We start from the raw sequence: 20,595 nt of genomic DNA on the forward strand, positions 1-20,595 counted from the left end.
TAAGGAGATATGCCCAATCCTGGATGGGTGGAGGCCAAACTAGGTTAAAGGACGGCGGATTTCAACAATTATCCCTCTGAAGAGTCGGGAGATTAAACGGGTAAGGGAAGGTGGCGCTGACAGGGGGCATGCGTCTCTTGACAAGGAAAGATGTGGACTGCCCTTGTAAGAGCGGGAGTTAAAGGGGCTTACATAGGGACAGGATAGGTCTGTGTGCCCCTTACACCCACCCATCGAGCTGGTAAACGTCTCAACCATGGTAGGAGAAAACCACCCACCTTGTGGTATACAATTGGTTTAATTGACGTTTATGCTTGTTTAGTTACTTTACACATTCACTTTTGCTTGATAACTGGCCTGGTTAGGCCAAAAACTGGCCGCAGGGATATTAAAGGTGCCCTGGGGGTCTCATCGCCCCATTAACTTTGGATGTGTATCCCTTACCCACCTACATGTCTTCAGAGAATGTATCGCTACGTTTTATACGTGCCCTCCGCTGTGCCATTGACCGCCTCTGCATACCCTCCCCTACACTATTATTATAATCACCTTCTAAATACTTGCGGCTAAAAAGCAGCATAAGGGAAAGTCACTGCCGGTTGGGGAACACTCTCGATGTCCGTGTTATGTTTACACGTGACGTAGGCGGTTGCCTTGACAACCTGACATGCGCACCGCACTCTGGCCTGCTTGCGTTCCAGCTATGCGGTGCACACTAGTAGATGGTCGGCGCGCGCTCGGATGTGTTGTCTTTGCTTCATAAACATGTGTAAAGGATGGTGAGACACTCGATACATTGTTTTAACTTCTTTTGTACAAAGCACATGATGCACTTGTCACTTTACCCACACAGATTATATTTGATATCTATATAATAGTAAATAATAATAACTCTTTGCACTAGCACTTTACTATTGCATATGAGATCCCTCTTAATGCTGTTGATTATGTATTTTTATGTAATGAAATTGATCTTGTATACTATTATCATGATGTGATATGTTAATTAGGGGGTGGACACCACTTGATCATGTGATTGTTTGTTTGAGTATATATATGTGCTGATCACTGTTATCACTTGGCTTGAAAAAGGCTCCTTGGAGCCATAACGTCGCTGTACCTCACTGCACCTCAGAACATGGAATAAAAGAAACACTTTTTGTTATCACCTGACCATTGCTGTCTCGGAGTGCTGCTTACTTCTCTGGAAATTATCGACGGAGGACCTGAGGCCCGGTCCCTGTGAGCGTGCACCCATCGCCATATTGGCTTCTATCTGTGTGCTGTTTTTGCATTTCTTTAAGTGGCCTGGATAGGTGTTATCTATATTTTTAACATGTTTTTGCATTAATTTATTTGATGCATTTTTTTAACATAAATCCTGATTAAAAGTTATATTTTAGCATTTCATTCCTCCTTTCTACCCCTATATGCTGTTTTTTCTTTATTGGTGGTGGTTAAAAAAAATCAATAATTCTTGTTAATGGTTTTTAGCATTTTTTTTCTCGGACGTTCACAGTACCATAAAAATGTATTATCTTTATTCTATGGGTCATCATGATTACAGATATACCCCATTTATATAGCTTCTTTATGGTTAACTTGTTTTGCAGAATATAGAAGTCATTTGTGAGAAATTTGCTTGTTTTTGCATCACCATGTTACAATGGGCATAACATTTATATTTTTTTGTTTACGGGTTCAGTGCCAATTTTTTTTATTGTATGGGTTTCAGCACAGCTGAAAAACGTCCCCTCGGCTTATACACGAGTCAATACACACACATATATATAAAAAAAAATATTTAAAAAATAATAAACTTATATACTCACCCTCCGGGGCCCCGACGTGCAGCGCTGCTCCCCCCATGTCCGCGCAGGTCCTCTTCTGGCTTCCGTGCCCGTCTTCTTTCTTCTCTAACTTTGTGTTGGGCGCTGCTATGTTTTTCTCCCAGGTGGCGTTGTAAACTACTGGGGGCAGGCTGCAAACTACTGGGGGCAAGCTGTAAACTACTGGGGGCAAGTTGTATACTACTGGGGTTAGGCTGTATACTACTGAGGGCAAGCTGTATGCTACTGGGGGCAGGCTGTATACTACTGGGGCAGGCTGTATACTACTGGGGACAAGCTTTATACTACTGGGGACAAGCTTTATACTACTGGGGGCAGGCTGTATACTACTGGGGGAAAGCTGTATACTACTGGGGGCAAGCTGTATACAAGGGGGGGGCAAGCTGTATACAAGGGGGGGGCAAGCTGTATACTACTGGGGGCAGGCTGTATACTACTGGGGGCAGGCTGTATACTACTGGGGGCAAGCTGTATACTACTGGGGGCTGGCTGTATACTACTGGGGGCAAGCTGTATACTACTGGGGGCAAGCTGTATACTACTGGGGGCAAGCTGTATACTACTGGGGGCAGGCTGTATACTACTGGGGGCAGGCTGTATACTACTGGGGCAGGCTGTACACTACTGGGGGAGGCTGTATACTACTGGGGCAGGCTGTATACTACTGGGGGCAGGCTGTATACTATAGGGGGCTGGCTGGCTACATACTGGGGGGGGGGTCTGTGACCAATGCATTTCCCACCCTCGGTTTATACTCGAGTCAATAGGTTTTCCCAGTTTTTGATGGTAAAATTATGGATCTCGGCTTATACTCGGGTTGGCTTATACTCGAGTATATACGGTAACCCCATTTTCAAATCTGCAACCTACAAACTATCAGAAACAGCTTTTAGGAAGATAGTCAACCCCTTGGTATCTTCATAGTAATTAAATCAAAATAGATGTGAAATTTAGAATGGTCAAATTTTGTTAAATTTACACATTTCCAAAAGATCAAACGAGAAAACCCATCTTACAATTTGTTATGCAATTTCTCCCAAGTACAGAGACCGCCCACATGTGGCCGTTACTTGTTTTATGGGTGCACAGCGAGGCGCAGAAGGGAAGGAGCGCCCTGCAGCTGCCAGTGTTTTAGTTTTCTCATTATGCCCCTATTGTAGGCTATAAAATTTTAGCTTTTTCGTTATTGTTGCCATGTGACAGCATTTTTTTGCAGGATGAGTGTTACCATTTTGGGGTTGGTATCCCCTATTGTTGAAATTTTTTTTTTTGTTTTTCACCGTGTAGTCTAATTATCATGTTATCTTTATTCTATGGGTCGATACGATTACGGAGATACCATACGTGAATATTTTTTCTCATGTTGTACTAAATTTGCCAAATAAAACCCTTACGTGGGGAAAAATCTATCATTGTTGTATCACAGTCTTCCAAGTGGCATAACATTTTTACTTTTTTGGCTACGGAGCTGGTTGATGGCTTGTTTTTTGCGGGACATGTTGTACTTTGCAGCAGTATCATTGTGGAGTATATAGGTTTTTTGATCACTTTTCATAATTAAATCATAATTTTTCAATAATTATTTACTTTTATTCTACGGGTTCTTATGGATGCGGTGATACTATATATATAGGGTTTGTTTTATGATTTAGACTTTTTTGTGCATTATACGTCTCCTTATACATTATGGGGCTTATGGACATTTTTATTGACTTATTAATTTATTTTTTATTGAATAAAATTTTCTTTTACACTTTTGTATTACTTCTACCATGGGACATAAAAAAATCACCTGATTGCTTGTTCATGATAATACTTAAGCCCATCTTCCTGGTCTTAGTCTTTTGTCTACAGTATTATAATTCTCACCATTGCACATCTCCGTCTTGATGCAATTCTTGATACCATCTTTTCATAACATTTTTGGTGCAGATTTTTCACCACAAAGTATAATTTTAAAGTGATGGCTGATAATAGTCTTATTCTGTAAATTAGTCCCTAAAAAGGTAGACAGAAAATCAAGGGAAAAACATGTAATCAGAAAATAACTGCAAATGAGAATAACAATGTGGGGCACATTTACTAATGGTCATACATTGCACTTTAGTCGTACTGTGCACATTCTTCATGGATAAAACAGCATGCACAGGTATTTAAGAAGTGTCTGCGCGGGGATAGTGGAGCACGAGACCCTTTTGTGGCGCAGCTGTGCTGGCTTCAATGTGAGATAAATTCAGGGGCATGCCGTCGGACAGTCTGACTGATTTGGACCAAGCGCTGTATTTCATTTTTAAATTGTGTTAAAGATGCACGGCAAAAAAGATTGAGAACTCTGTTGGACCATTGCGGGGAAGTGACAGATTCATGATTTCTGGTGCACAATCTTAGTGAATCGCCGCACACAGCATTATAGACGGACAATGCACTTTTAGTGAGCTTGCGTAACCTTGCAAGTAACTGTGCCCTTATATTATTTCACAACAAAAAATGGTGAAATGTCCCTTTTTCCTTGGCAAAAGTGAAAAGCCCTCATGTAGATGAATCTAATCAAGTAATGGCAGCCATTTTTGAGCATTTAGAAAGTTGCTGTTGAAACACAGGGTCACAGAAAATGTGAAGGTAAAAAGATGTACATTTTTATACATTCTGCATCAGGGCTGTTTTCATTACATTATAATGATGACTATGGTGATGATATACAGTGTTGGCCAAAAGTATTGGCACCCCTGCAAATATGTCAGATAATACTCGCTTTCTTCCCGATAATAATTGTAATCACAAATTCTTTGGTATTAACTTCTTCATTTATTTTGCTTCCAATAACAAAACACAAAAGAGAATGGGAACAAAAAGTCAAATCATTGATTATTTTCACACAAAACTATAAAAATTGGCCGGACAAAAGTATTGGCACCCTCAGCCTAATACTTGGTAGCACAACCTTCAGACAAAATAACTGTGAACAACCGCTTCCGGTAACCATCAATGAGTTTCTTACAAGGCTCTGCTGGAATTTAAGACCATTCTTTGGCAAACTGCTCCAGGTCCCTGAGATTTGAAGGCTGCTTCTCCAAACTGCCATTGTGAGATCTCTCCACAGATGTTCTATGGGATTCATGTCTGGAATCATTGCTGGCCACTTTACAAGTCTCCAGTGCTTTCTCTCACATCATTTTCTAGTCCTTTTTGAAGTGTGTTTTGGGTCATTGTCCTGCTGGAAGACCCATGACCTCTGAGGTAGACCCAGCTTTCTCACACTGGGCCCTATGTTATGCTGCAAAATTTGTTGGTAGTCTTGAGACTTCATAATGCCATGCATACGGTCAAGTAGTCCAATGCCAGAGGCAGCAAAGTAACCTCAAAACATCAGGGAACCTCCGCCATGTTTGACTGTAGGGACCGTGTTCTTTTCTTTATAGGCCTCTTTTTTTTATCCTGTAAACTCCATGTTGATGCCTTTTCCCAAAAAGCTCTACTTTTGTCTCATCTGATCAGAGAACATTCTCCCAAAATGTTTTAGGCTTTCTCAGGTAAATTTTGGCAAACTCCAGCCTGGCTTTTTTATGTTTCTGTGAAAGAAGTGGGGTTTTCCTGGGTATCCTACCTTATAGTCCCTTTTCATTCAGACGCTGACAGTTTGTACAGGTTGTCACTGTTGCACCCTCGGACTGCAGGGCAGCTGAACTTGTTTGGATAGGTTCTTTAGTAGAGTTTCTTTATCCACCATCTGCACAATCTTGCGTTGAAATCTCTTGTCAATTTCTCTTTTCCGTCCACATCCAGGGAGGTGCCACAGTGTCATGGGCTTTACATTTCTTGATGACACTGCACACGGTAGACACAGGAACATTCAGGTCTTTGGAGATGGACTTGTAGCCTTGAGATTGCTCATCCTTCCTTATAATTTTGATTCTCAAGTCCTCAGACAGTTCTTTGGTCTTCTTCCTTTTCTCCATGCTCAATGTGGTAGACACAAGGACACAACTTTAAAGGGGTTGTCCGAGTTGTGAAAAAAAACTAAAGGTGGCCGGGAGAGGGCTGCTTAAAAAAATAAAGTCCTATTTACCTTCCGGTGCCCTCCAGTATCCAGCGCTGCTGTCACTCCGGTCTGGGCGCCATGTAAACAAACATGGCCGCCAGAGCAGCGCAGGACTCAGCTTCCGACCAGACCCGACAACCTTCCAGCCCCCATACACAATGCAGTGCATAGGGACGGGTAGGTATGCCCGGCCACGGCCGGCCGGAAGCTGAGTCCTGCACTTCTCCGGCGGCCAAGTTTGTTTACATGGCGCCCGGAACGGAGTGACAGCAGCACTGGATACCGGAGGGCACTGGAAGGTAAGTAGGACTTTATTTTTTTAAGCAGCCCTTTCCCGGCCACCTTTAGTTTTGTTCATGATATACTCACCCTCTGGGGCCCCGACGTGCAGCGCTGCTCCCCCCATGTCCGCGCAGGTCCTCTTCTGGCTTCCGTGCCCGTCTTCTTTCTTCTCTAACTTTGTGTTGGGCGCCGCTATGTTTTTCTCCCAGGTGGCGTTGTAAACTACTGGGGGCAGGCTGTAAACTACTGGGGGCAAGCTGTAAACTACTGGGGGCAAGTTGTATACTACTGGGGTTAGGCTGTATACTACTGAGGGCAAGCTGTATACTACTGGGGGCAGGCTGTATACTACTGGGGCAAGCTGTATACTACTGGGGACAAGCTTTATACTACTGGGGACAAGCTGTATACTACTGGGGGAAGGCTGTATACTACTGGGGGCAAGCTGTTTACAAGGGGGGGCAAGCTGTATACTACTGGGGGCAGGCTGTATACTACTGGGGGCAGGCTGTATACTACTGGGGGCAAGCTGTATACTACTGGGGGCAGGCTGTATACTACTGGGGGCAAGCTGTATACTACTGGGGGCAAGCTGTATACTACTGGGGGCAGGCTGTATACTACTGGGGGCAGGCTGTATACTACTGGGGCAGGCTGTATACTACTGGGTGAGGCTGTATACTACTGGGGCAGGCTGTATACTACTGGGGGCAGGCTGTATACTATAGGGGGCTGGCTGGCTACATACTGGGGGGGGGGGTCTGTGACCAATGCATTTCCCACCCTCGGTTTATACTCGAGTCAATAGGTTTTCCCAGTTTTTGATGGTAAAATTATGGGTCTCGGCTTATACTCGGGTTGGCTTATACTCGAGTATATACGGTAACCCCATTTTCAAATCTGCAACCTACAAACTATCAGAAACAGCTTTTAGGAAGATAGTCAACCCCTTGATATCTTCATAGTAATTAAATCAAAATAGATGTGAAATTTAGAATGGTCAAATTTTGTAAAATTTACACATTTCCAAAAGATCAAACGAGAAAACCCATCTTACAATTTGTTATGCAATTTCTCGCAAGTACAGAGACCGCCCACATGTGGCCGTTACTTGTTTTATGGGTGCACAGCGAGGCGCAGAAGAGAAGGAGCGCCCTGCAGCTGCCAGTGTTTTAGTTTTCTCATTATGCCCCTATTGTAGGCTATAAAATTTTAGCTTTTTCGTTATTGTTGCCATGTGACAGCATTTTTTTGCAGGATGAGTGTTACCATTTTGGGGTTGGTATCCCCTATTGTTGAAATTTTTTGTTTTTCACCGTGTAGTCTAATTATCATGTTATCTTTATTCTATGGGTCGATACGATTACGGAGATACCATACATGAATATTTTTTCTCATGTTGTACTAAATTTGCCAAATAAAACCCTTACGTGGGGAAAAATCTATCATTTTTGTATCACAGTCTTCCAAGTGGCATAACATTTTTACTTTTTTGGCTACGGAGCTGGTTGATGGCTTGTTTTTTGCGGGACATGTTGTACTTTGCAGCAGTATCATTGTGGAGTATATAGGTTTTTTGATCACTTTTCATAATTAAATCATAATTTTTCAATAATTATTTACTTTTATTCTACGGGTTCTTATGGATGCGGTGATACTATATATATAGGGTTTGTTTTATGATTTAGACTTTTTTGTGCATTATACGTCTCCTTATACATTATGGGGCTTATGGACATTTTTATTGACTTATTAATTTATTTTTTATTGAATAAAATTTTCTTTTACACTTTTGTATTACTTCTACCATGGGACATAAAAAAATCACCTGATTGTTTGTTCATGATAATACTTTGCAATACTGATGTATTGCAGGGTATTAGCGTTGTCAGCCTATGCACATGCATAGGCTGACACTGTGCCTTTAAGATGACATCATCTATGCCATCTTACAGGCACTGCCTGATCGGACCTCGGGGCTGCCAAGGAAACGATCGGCGCCCCCCGAAGACGGCGTAGGGGGGCCGATTGTGGGGTAAAAGACCCCCAAAGACAGTTTAGATGCTGCCGTTGCGCTGACTGCAGCATTTAGCGGGTTAAACACCCGCAATCGGAGCCTACTCCGACTGTGGGTGTTACACTGGGGAGTCGGCTGTTAGTTACAGACGTCACCCCGTGTATCCCGATGCCGAATTGTCTCAGATCTCAAGATGAACCGGCATCAGCTCTGCGTCCGATTTATAAGACGCTGAGTGTTAAGTCAATGCGCTCAGCGTCCTCTTCCCGCTCGGACTCAGAGGTTAATTTTTGCAACTAAAGAGGCACAATGGGATGTCTTATTTTTCCATGACGAAGAATTCACAATTATTGTTGAACAAAAAAAATCTACATTTATTAATATCCTGTAGTCATCGCATACATCAGCATATAATTCTGAATTCCATCAAGAAAGTCTTGTTACTCTCTCTGTCTGTGTACAACAATCTCTGGTACGTTTTCAATCCTAGTATCTATTGACAAAAAGCAAGATTTTTTTATTTAAGGACCATTATGTCAATAACTTCTCTAACATCCTTATAACTCTCCGAACTCTGGAATTTCAGGGGGCTACATTTCTATTTGAATCATTGCCCCCTGTCTCTCATGTTTAGCACTTTCTTCAATGAGCCCTTCTTGTCCAGGTAGCTGCTCGTAGCATTTGCAGCGTAACAGTCAGTGATTTTCATCCCATGAATTCTATACCCATGTCACTACCTCTTGCTGTATCCAAATGATCTACTACTACTACTACTATTATATGGCGTGGGGGGCGCTGTGACAATGACTGCCGCTAGGTCTTATTCTCAGGGTAGGCCTTATATTCCTAAGCTTGAAACACATTGCCCTAGGTCTTATTTTCGGGGGGGGGGGGGGGGGACCCTATTTTCAGGGAAACAGGGTAGTTCCATGTACGATTGATGCTTTTGTTACATACTTGGATCTGTAGACAGAGATGTACATATATGATACACCTTACTATATACACCTTACCATATATACATAAACCATTGGTGTACACACATGTACCTTCTGGGGGTGCGCTATAAAAACTCAATACAATTTTTTTTGTAGTGAAATAGAAATGAGGTAAATGTCTTGTTGAAGTAAAGGTCCAGCTATTTTGGAGGATTGTACAGGATAAGATGAGGTGGGATGTGACGGTCCTGTATTGTACAGCACTGCACCGGACGAGACACAAACTGTCTGCTACACAAGGAGGGGAAGAAGCCGAATGTAAAGGATGTGAGGAGATAAATCCCCGACTTGAGTAATAACTTGCTGTGTCCCTGCTAATGGCTGCTCCGCGCTGCCTCTGGCCCGGAGTCCCCCTCCCTGTCATCAGGTCGGAGGAGGAGTTTGTTAATGTGGAGTTTGTTCAGTAGATGGATGGCCGCCTCCCCCGCCGCCTGTGCTTGCAGCATGTGTGATTGAAGAGGCTCCGGTGCCGCCTGCCTCTCCTCCCTGCCCATCTCACTCACTCCAGGCTGGCATCTGACAGGAGCGGCAGCACCCCGGGAGCGGGGCCCCCTCCTCCCCTTGTCGCTAGCGCTCTCTTGTATCACCCTGTGTAGTACACCCTGGATGGTTACCGAGGAGGCTGCACCCCGGAGGAGTCTGCCGCTGCTTCGATTTTTCATGTTTTTGCTGGTGACTTGTGACCTGGATTAAGAAGAAGTGAGAAGCCGAGGAGGAGAGAGAGATGCCCAGGAGGAAGCAGCAGGCACCAAAACGGGCAGCAGGTAAGGACTGGCAGCGATGTCTGTGCCCCAGCAGCATCACCAGCCTTTGTCATATGTCACTACTCCTCCTCCTCTACCTTTCTTCTCACTCTTCTCCGGGAACTTTTCCCTACACTTTGTAAGTTTGTACAGTGTGGGTGCCGTGCAGGGTGGGCACTGGGCGCTGCCTGGGTGTCCTGCTGTCACCTGGGCACAGCCTGATCGGGGTAGTTGTCCTGTGCACAAGTTGTGTGTGTTCTCCCTGCCAGCCGCACCCTCTGGAGGAGTCCAGATGATTGCCATCTTGGATGTGACATATGATTGATCACCTGTCACGTGGCCCTGTTTGATCTCTTTATTCTTGATAGCTGTCTATAAATCATTCACCATGGTAGTGTAGATGAAGGGACACAGATCCTGTCACCCAGACCCCACACACTTATTATTTGGGTGTAAGCGTCTTCTGTACCATTTTCTAATAAGTTTAAAAATTCAAAAACTGCTGCCACTTTTATTTTTCTATTTTGCCTTTTTGTCCTATGTTTGGGACGGTCCCATCCTTGTGTGGCTCAGGCCTGGTAAGTGACAGGAGCTTGACTGCCATGATAGATAATGGGTTAATTGAGGACCCTCTATGTGCACACAGAAAGGTCATTTCTAGGGTCATTACAAGTGCCTGTAAAAAGGATAATTTCCCATGAAATATTTAAAATAATAAAGGGTTAATAAAGGCAAGGACGCAGCAACATTAATGTATATGAAATACAGTGGTATTTTATATGATAGACCAAAATATTCCAATACTCTCAGGCGGGAGGCACCTACGAGATCTGGGGGCTCTCATAAAGTTTTTGTTTATTCATACTTTATCTGCTAAATATAAAGGCAATCTTTCCTTGCTTTGTTGCATTTTTCCAAGAATCTGTTCAGGCTTTAAGGAGAATGAACGGGGTAATTATTATACAGTAGAAGCTCCGTTACATGGGTTTATGGCTCATTTGGTCTGAGGTTGTGCAGATGTGGAGATCCGCAGGACCGTCCAGGCTCATAGTCATCCCAGGACATTGGCCTGAAACTCTTGGAGTTTTATGTTTTTCCTATACCTCTGACCATTTGCCACTATGGTCAGTGCCACCTTGGAGCTTAGCATCTACATAAATTGTCTCATACAAAGAGAACACGCCGGGGGGTGGTCTGGACTTAGCCCAGCTCTCAGCTTAAAGAATTTTATTTTGCTGCTCTTTGGGCAGATATTATGTTGTTATTTACTAAGTATTTTGCTTTCTGTGTGTGTGTGAGGGGGGTTAAAAGGGTGAAGAACAGGATATTGGGCTTACTGTGACTACTTAGAAAATCCTCAAAGCAGCAGGGACAAGTTTGTCATTTGAGCAATGACAAAGTCTCCAGGAAGAAATGAGGAGGCAACGTCGCCGCGTACTGGGTGCCAGCACCATAGCCGCCTTATATAAATTGTGGTGGCTGTCTTTATTAACAATGGTGTCTGCAGCTCACTGCATGTTACATTTTTTGTCATTTTTACCATACAGATTGTACAATAGTAGGTTTATGTGGAACATTCCCTTGTTGCTGCCACCGCCTCTCCTGGGCCCCGATGATCCCTGTTTACGGTGATGTAAGAACGACCTGAAGCCTATAATTTCAGGATTACACAAACGTATGCAAATATATTCACGCGGTGGGCTAGTTTTATTCCACTGAAGTAAATTGATGCAAAAACCATACCGCTAAAATCACTGTGCGCACGCTGTGAATATTTTATGAGCGATTTACAATGAAGTTGGTGGGATGGTAAGTAGAGGAAGGGACAACTATATATCTGGGGGAGAGTTCTGCATTAACCTCTTCCTTGTCCTCACCATTACCTGTAACATGATGATCATGTGGAATGAGGACCAGTTGTGAATGTGGAGCATACGACAGACTGTAGTGTATCACAGAGAACAACGGCCTGAGTAATTTCCTGAAGTGATTGCCAGGGCCATGGATCAGGCTTATGGCGTCTGTTTACTGTAAATAGAAGGTTCAGAATGTTGTGGAATCTCGTGAGAAACCATAAAAAATAAGATTGCACCGCTCCCCTCACACATTGTATAATACATACCTGCTCCCATGAGACCCTAAAATATTTCTTACATTCATGGCTGTATTAAGTCTACCCTTTTTTAAGTATTTTCTGATCAGCGCTGTTTGCAGTTTTTTGTGGTGATCTCACCATTTCTGCTCTGAAGTAGCCGATCATCAGTTCCTAAATGTTAAAGTGTTTTTGGGGGCAGAAAGGTGACCTGCAGTGTCTCCCTAGGCCAGCGCCACCTCATGAACACATCAGCCCGTGTTGTGGTGGCATGTTATTGGCGTATAGCAGGTTAGTAAAGAGCTAGGGCTGCACTAATTTAATGTTTGAAGCGTTTACAAATAGTGTCTACTTTTACAGTAAGAGATTATAATTTTCCCAGTTTATTAATCTGACCAGTGAATGTCCAATGTGCCCTGGCAGAAGCCATGAGATGACACTACGTGTCTCATATGATGGCTATCACCTGCTACTGGACAAAGGAAACTTTCAGGGTGGAGAGGTTAGGATTACATATGATGAAGACTAGACCAGGACACACATGCCCTGAGATTAAAGTTTTTCGAAACCGAATTTAAACAGCTTTCCCATCATGTTGCTATCATCTGATTTACCCATAACCATTTTGTCCTGGTCTTTTGAAACATGGTTTCTTACTTAATCATCTTTCAAAAATATTAGTTTTGTCATATTGTTTCGAAGCTTAAAAAAAAAAAAAAAAAAAAAATGGTTTCGGTACAATTTCAGAACCAAAATTGTGAAATGCAAAATTGTTAAACAAAGTCGTTGGTTTCTACATTGCCACATGATTGCAGCCAGTTTTCTTACCAATAATGTCATATGGTGGCATTAGACATATGGCAACTCGTCGAGCTTTTTACACTACAAAGTGTGCTCCCAGGTTCCAGGCAGGTCAAATTAGTTAACTGGAATCCTCTGATCACTTATTGGGCTGGTTAGATATTCCTTCATTGGAGATGCCCCCCCTCCGCTTTGCACTCAGTGAGGGGCACCCAGGGACTGTATCCGCACATGATGCTAATCGCAAGTCAAGTGGCTGTATCTTGTCTGTACAAAGCTGATTGAATGAGACAGCTGAGAAGCAGATTTGTTTTAAGTCATCTATTGATTTCCTTCATCTTTGGTATCGGGAGGCGAGTATTAACCCTCTTACGCAGATTATGAATTGTACGGCCGAACACTTTAGAGAAGGAGAAAGGCCACTTACCATGGATTAGTAAATGATAGATGTCTAACCGTCCTCCTGAGACGCAGCTATGACGGAGCGGTTTAATACAGACATGCGCTTCTTATAGGGGGGGATAGCTGAAGCTTGCATACTGCATGTGACACATTCCACTACATCGGTACAAGAGGGGTTACTGTAAAAATTGTCTTCGTGGACTCCACACCATCAGACATCTGAGGGTCCACAACGATGTGTATTCTGCCAGTATATGTAAAAATATACGTAGCAATGTTTGTAGCATACACTAATATATATAGAAAGTGAGATCTATGTGTGTGTCTATATATATTAATAATAATATTTAGTGCCATCATATTCTACAGTGCTTTACAAATTGTGTGTGTATATATATGTATATGTACATTTTTCTATACACTCTTTTTTTCATAAAGAGACTTGTATAAACATTCATGTAAGTGTGTGTATAACATTTATGTTTTATATATTGCTACATGTACTAAATGTGAGATTGTTTTGCCATTTTTTTGTGAGATTTTATTGAGATGTGCAACCGGTTTCACGTACATATTATGCATTTGTCGCAGATTTGTATATTTGTATGTGTACACAGAGATGTACGCATATGGTTATACTAAGAATCTGTCTATACTGACATACAGGTGCACATAAATATACACATTTAATACACACATATTTAATTACATATTTATCATGTTAATCAGCATTAATGTATATAGTGAGACATGTACACACACCTGTACTGTGTACCTTCTTGAGGAATCTTATAAAAATATTTTGTTGCAATTAATTAGAAATTATTATAGACAATTCTAAATATCTACTTATAGTAAGAGAGTTTATTTTTGTAAGATTGGACAGAATAAAAATAAGACTTGGGTGTGGGGGTTGTGTAGTGAAGACTACATACAGGAGATTATTACCTATACATCCATCTATCCTATAGCATTCAGTGGAGGATCCTGTATTGTACAACAATGCTCCCTGCACTGGATGAGAGTCTGGCATCACACACTAACTGCCTGCTACACAAGGAGGGGAAGGAAAAACCCCTAATTTAAAGGACGTGAGAAGATAAATCCCTGACTTCAGAAATAACTTCATCTGTCGCTGCTAATGGCTTCTTCTTGCCGACTCTCAATATTCACTATTAATTTATGCAGAGTTTGTTTGCCGGTAACCTTGGTGTTTAGAATCAGTTTTAAATTTTCCACATGAGAGAATTGATGGGCGAAGAAATTCTGTGTTTAGACGAGAGCAGATTTATGACAGAAATAGTGTATCAGAAAGTAACAATTTAGAGAGGAGGGGGGTGAGGAGGCGACGCGTTTTATAATCGGCACAGGAAATCACAGGGTTGAGACGAAGGATGCTTGTACCACAGTGTGCGGCCTAAACAACTGATAGGACCCACAAAATCGGATAGAAAGTCTCCTTATACATTGCAGACTGACCTGGTGACCCCCCCCCCCCCCCCGCGATACCCAATCATTCACCATATATTTATTTTGTAATGTTTAAATAAATCTTATAAATTACAGATAAATGATATTTTTATGAGAACAATTGTGTTATTTTTCTTTTATGACATTTATTTTTTTATATTAATTGTAACATTTTATGTATTTTTACTATACCTTTTTTGTTCTTGTATTTTTTCCTCCTCCTTTTACTGAATTGGAGAAATGTTTTATGTAAATTTTTGCTGGATTGGTTTTATAATAACATAGACATTTAGATATTAACGGTAGTAAAAGAGTTTTGCTGACCCCTACGGTTATCGCCTTAGCTCCAAGTGGGAACCTGGCCTGGCCGCACAACAGCAGTCACCAAATTAATAAAACATACTGGAAAGATCACTTTTACGTTACAAATCGCAGAGAAAGAAGCAGAGTAAAAACTGCGGCTAGTCATTGAGGAATATACTATAATAATAATCTTAATTTCATGCCATCATATTCTAATGAACAAATTAGACATGGTATAGTAATATATTAATCATCAGATGCAGACCCTGCTTGCAATCTATAAAACTATCTATGATCCTTTTAGTATATAAAGATTTTATTTTTGTCACTTGATGCAACTGATTCTGATATTATAACACATTGTGCTTAGCTGCTGGACGCTTATATCTTAGTGCACTGGTGGACATCACGTTTTTCAGTATGTTAAATACTTTAGTTATTTTGGATGTGTTAATTTGCCAGAAATCGTATCTGTATTATGAAGTAAATGAAAGATCAATTCAGACCAGCCATCCAGATATTGATTTGGAACCAGTGTGTTACCCGACATAAAGATTTCTATTTGCTGTCAATAAGTAAAGGCAGTGTTTCTGGTGATTGAAACCGGTCCTTTTTCTGGCACATAGGAGCAGAACTCATGTATCAGAGCTTTTTCATCTCTTAGCCCTCATTAGCCCCATTGAGTAATCAGCTTTTGCAGGTATAGTTTTTACTTACACAGGCTGTAAGCAGAAAGCTTAAAATAATTTGGATTTAAAAGGTGTATAAGAAAACCTGGATGGAAGCTTTAATTCCTATATGGGAATATTCCTTCATATGTGATAATAATTGTGTATAAAATGTGTACCAGTTATGTCTGTTTTTCTTTCCCCGTATACATTCACTCAGTGGCTTTCATTGTCCAGCTCTTCTATTGTCACGATTGCTTATAATCCTGATAATCTCCTTTTGTTAACAAGTCTTTAACAGCTCGACCTTCTGTCCTCTGAGCTGACAGAATGACCTGATGTCTGTAATCCCAGAGCACAGAAACCTGTGATAACCTGTGTTCTCCTACCTGAGGCATGAGGTCCATGGTAAAGAGATGCCTGTAGACATGGCTAGTTAGCACCTACAATTAATTCTTGAAGTAGGGTTGCCAATGGCTAACCCACAGAGATTTACATTAGCAGTATAGTGTTTTAAACAAATCCCATCCATGTGCTGTGAAAAAAAAAACTGCATCGTATAATGGTTTTATGCTGCAGGTTAAGAATCCACAGCATGAAAATTGCTGTGGCCAATTCTAATTGCAGAATTCAATTTTTTGCAATGCATAGGGTGAACTCCGACCCCCTGCTGCAGACAAATCATATCAGAAAGACGATGTCTTTGTGTGCTTGTATCATTTGTCTTCCTATATTGCATGTAATTCCATTTTTATATTAAGAGGCAGATGAGAGATGTGTTAGTTTTCTCAGTTATCTTGCTGCAATTTCAGCATTTTAAAGAGTGGCAGGTGGCCACAAATGTTGAATAGGGATAATGAGTGTGCTGACCTGTGGAAGAAACCCTAGGCTCAGCCTTGGATTTCTGCAGAGGACTCTACAGAATTGTTTTCTCTTTTTTTTTACAGCATGCAGATGATATTATTGTAAATCTTATGCACTTTGGTGTAGTTGTATATGTCATCGGATAAGCCATTGACAAGTCTGCATCTCATTTGGACCTGGACTAAGTATGTAGTAGAAAGGTCTCCGGATCATGGTCTCATTGCACAGCTATTGGGACATGTTCAGATAAACATGTAACAAATAATTGCATCAGCAGGAAACTTACATATGTGCTACCCTTGGAGACGACCAACCAGTAGGATGCTGAAGTCCTCTAATGATCTCTAAGTCTGTTTTGTCCCTATATAAATTAAGTAGCAAATACGGCAGTGATGTGACGGTTACCGTGTACTACGAGGTCAGCTGCTCACATAGCTTTCTGCTTACAGTCAGTGTTAACAAACACATGTTTACACATGCGTTAGCTTGCATTTTGTAAATACAATGTTAATAGGAAAGTAATTGGACAAATCTCCTCTTCTCAGCCGTTGTGATGCGTTTGAAAATGTGTGAACGCATCCTCAGATTTCCTGCTAGGTTAAATTTTGCAGCCATACTTCTACTTGTGCAGAAAACATTGTGGGTCCTGCATTGTGATGTGTGAGTGTTAGTGAAGCAAACAGCAAGTATTAGAAGTGCACATAGGCAGCGTTGGTGATCTATTTAGCTAGTATCATTACTGCAGGTCAGAGTTTACTATAACACCTGTGGACATGGATGTACAGTATTGACTGGATGTGGTATGTATCTAGTTTCTTCTATAAACTTGTTGCATGATATATTCTTGCATTCATTCATCAGGTTGCTTTGTAAAGGCCAATGTTAGTGAGGTAGGGAAATGAATGTTGTGGTGAGTGGAGGTGTTATACTATGTCTTCTAAAGCAGTAGTCACTTTATACACCATTTTACACAATCTTGGCTGTAAGACTTCAAGATTGTGATGTTTGTTCATTTGAGGGCAAATGGAAGCAGTTGATTAAGGTAAAAATGCTTTTCCCATTTACACATCTATAACTTATGTGTACTATGTCCAATAAATAGAGGTTCTAACTCTAAGGGTACCGAAACACATTAGCAAGCTAGAGAGGAAGAGGGATGAGTGCTGCTCAGCCCTCTCCATAGAGCAGCGCAGGGCAGCCGCGGTAACACAGTGAAATATAGGTCATGTGAAATATAAGACAACGTGTGCTCACCGCACAGTGACCCGGGACCATAGACATCAATGGGGACCGATATGCGCCACATATGGGTCCCCATTACGTTTATGTGAATGTACCCCAAGACCTGAATCCATCACGATAAGTAGTCCCTCAACACCTATCTTGTAGCAATTTGAACAGATTATGCAAACTAAAAAAAAAAATCAGTGAGTGTCCAGCATTACTCTAAATGTGATGATACAATGAATATAGAGAGATGTAGAGGCTCACTTATGTAGAGCCTGACTGGACTTATTGGGCCACGTTTACTAAAGCCCCTGCGCCAGTTTTCTGTCAGACTTTGCACGTTCTAGTATGTGCAAACTGCTTGAACATGTATGTAAGAAGTGTAAGCGCCACATATGTGCCATGACTGCTATGCTTCAGTCCTTGTAGACGGCTTGCAGCCATTGTCCTGCAATTGTCCCCTTTTTTTTTCAAATGAAGGCCCCTAAAAAAAAGTTTCTTAGCTTGCTAGTTCATGTGATGATACTTGTGCTAATCTGAACCTGTCTAGCCATGTCTGACCATCACATTCATACCACATTAAATAAATACCCTAACTTATGTTGCTACACTGACAACCTCTGTTCCTTTGGTGCCACCCATTAGTGTCTCTCAACCCGCGATGTGCCAGTTTCTCACTACATGGGGACTTTTCCAAGAGGCAGCAACGTGGTAATTTTTCTAGATTTGTGGTGGCTATGAGTGAATTCCAGGGAACCATTTTGATAGCGCCTTTAGGTGTAGACACAAATTGAATCAGTAAAACTGACACAATGGGTCACACTAAGGGTGCATGCACATGGCGGGCACGGTGGAGAGGAGGCGAAGCGAGCGCTGCTCGCCACTCCCCTATTCATAGAGAATAAGGTGCACGGCTTTGCTTACGGCCATAATATAGATCAGGCTTTATCTTCTATGTGGCCACGGCACGGTATGGCGGATGTATACTATGGGGGACGTATATATATGCCCCTCATACGTTCAAGTGCATGCACCCTAAGAGTAATGATTTCCACTATAAGAAGGAGGTACAAGAGTTTTAGTAAGAGCTAGAAATACTTTAAATGGCAAATGGGGCTGGTGTCCTCATAGAGTTGAACTCTGTTATTCATATGTTTGCAGCTGGTGTGTTCTTCGTTGTAACCTGTCCTGACCAGTTACCATTTTCTTCAGACTCGGTGCTAGTCAGTACTGAAAGATGAGAGATCAGTTTATGCACAAGATTAAATTAAAAGCTACCTGAACTGTACCTCCCATTTATCAAACACTTAATCTCCAAAATGTCTGTAAATGATGACAGTAATCTGACTTTATTCCACTAGTGTTGAATATAGATGTATTGTCATATAATCCAGTGTCAACCTTTGTCCAATTCCAGTAGAATCTTATTGGGGAATTTAGATTCTATTTCTAATAAAAATGTTTAAAACTGCTGAACCTTCATCACACAAGATTGGAAACAATAAGGGGGCTATTTATCAGTGCTTCTACCCCAGTTTCATAGAATTACGTATTGGCACGCCTGCAATTCTGTCAGATAATACTCCACCATACGTAAAAAGGTGGTGGACAAAAGTACTGGCACTGTTTGAAAAATCATGTGATGCTTCTCTAATTTGTGTAATTAAAAGCACATGGAACTTACCTGTGGCCCTAATAGGTGGGGGCAATAACTAAATCACACTTGCAGCCAGTTGAAATGGATTAAAGGGGTTGTCCGAGAGTTCTGGAAAAAAAACTAAAGGTGGCCGGGAAAGGGCTGCTTAAAAAAATAAAGTCCTACTTACCTTCCAGTGCCCTCTGGTATCCAGTGCTGCTGTCACTCCGTTCCGGGCGCCATGTAAACAAACTTGGCCGCCGGAGAAGCGCAGGACTCAGCTTCCGGCCGGCCGTGGCCGGGCATGCCTACCCGTCCCTATTCACTGCATTGTGTATGGGGGCCGGAAGGTTGTCGGGTCTGGTCGGAAGCTGAGTCCTGCGCTGCTCTGGCGGCCATGTTTGTTTACATGGCGCCCAGACCGGAGTGACAGCAGCGCTGGATACCGGAGGGCACCGGAAGGTAAATAGGACTTTATTTTTTTAAGCAGCCCTCTCCCGGCCACCTTTAGTTTTTTTTCACAACTCGGACAACCCCTTTAAAGTTGTGTCCTTGTGTCTACCACATTGAACATGGAGAAAAGGAAGAAGACCAAAGAACTGTCTGAGGACGTGAGAATCAAAATTATAAGGAAGGATGAGCAATCTCAAGCTACAAGTCCATCTCCAAAGACCTGAATGTTCCTGTGTCTACCGTGCCGCAGTGTCATCAAGAAGTGTAAAGCCCATGGCACTGTGGCACCTCCCTGGATGTGGACGGAAAAGAGAAACTGACAAGAGATTTCAACGCAAGATTGTGCAGATGGTGGATAAAGAAACTCTACTAAAGAACCTATCCAAACAAGTTCAAGCTGCCCTGCAGTACGAGGATACAACAGTGACAACCTGTACAAACTGTCAGCGTCTGAATGAAAAGGGACTATAAGGTAGGATACCCAGGAAAACCCCACTTCTTTCACAGAAACATAAAAAAGCCAGGCTGGAGTTTGCCAAAATTTACCTGAGACAGCCTAAAACATTTTGGGAGAATGTTCTCTGATCAGATGAGACAAAAGTAGAGCTTTTTGGGAAAAGGCATCAACATGGAGTTTACAGGATAAAAAAAAGAGACCTATAAAGAAAAGAACACGGTCCCTACAGTCAAACATGGCGGAGGTTCCCTGATGTTTTGAGGTTACTTTGCTGCCTCTGGCATTGGACTACT

General features: G+C 42.0%; 1 protein-coding gene across 2 annotated transcripts in view; it reads left to right on the plus strand.

The window, feature by feature from the left end:
* The first annotated feature begins 9,522 nt into the window (after positions 1-9,522).
* TSHZ2 (teashirt zinc finger homeobox 2) overlaps positions 9,523-20,595 on the plus strand; it is a 113,897-nt gene continuing 102,824 nt past the window's right edge. For both annotated transcript variants that reach the window (XM_072110647.1, XM_072110648.1), the window contains exon 1: positions 9,523-9,950. In XM_072110647.1, the coding sequence (XP_071966748.1) occupies positions 9,911-9,950 (40 nt within the window). In that variant the 5' untranslated portion in view covers positions 9,523-9,910. The remainder of the gene's footprint in view (positions 9,951-20,595) is intronic.

Source organism: Engystomops pustulosus, chromosome 6 (assembly GCF_040894005.1).
Source record: "Engystomops pustulosus chromosome 6, aEngPut4.maternal, whole genome shotgun sequence".
NCBI lineage: Eukaryota > Metazoa > Chordata > Amphibia > Anura > Leptodactylidae > Engystomops > Engystomops pustulosus.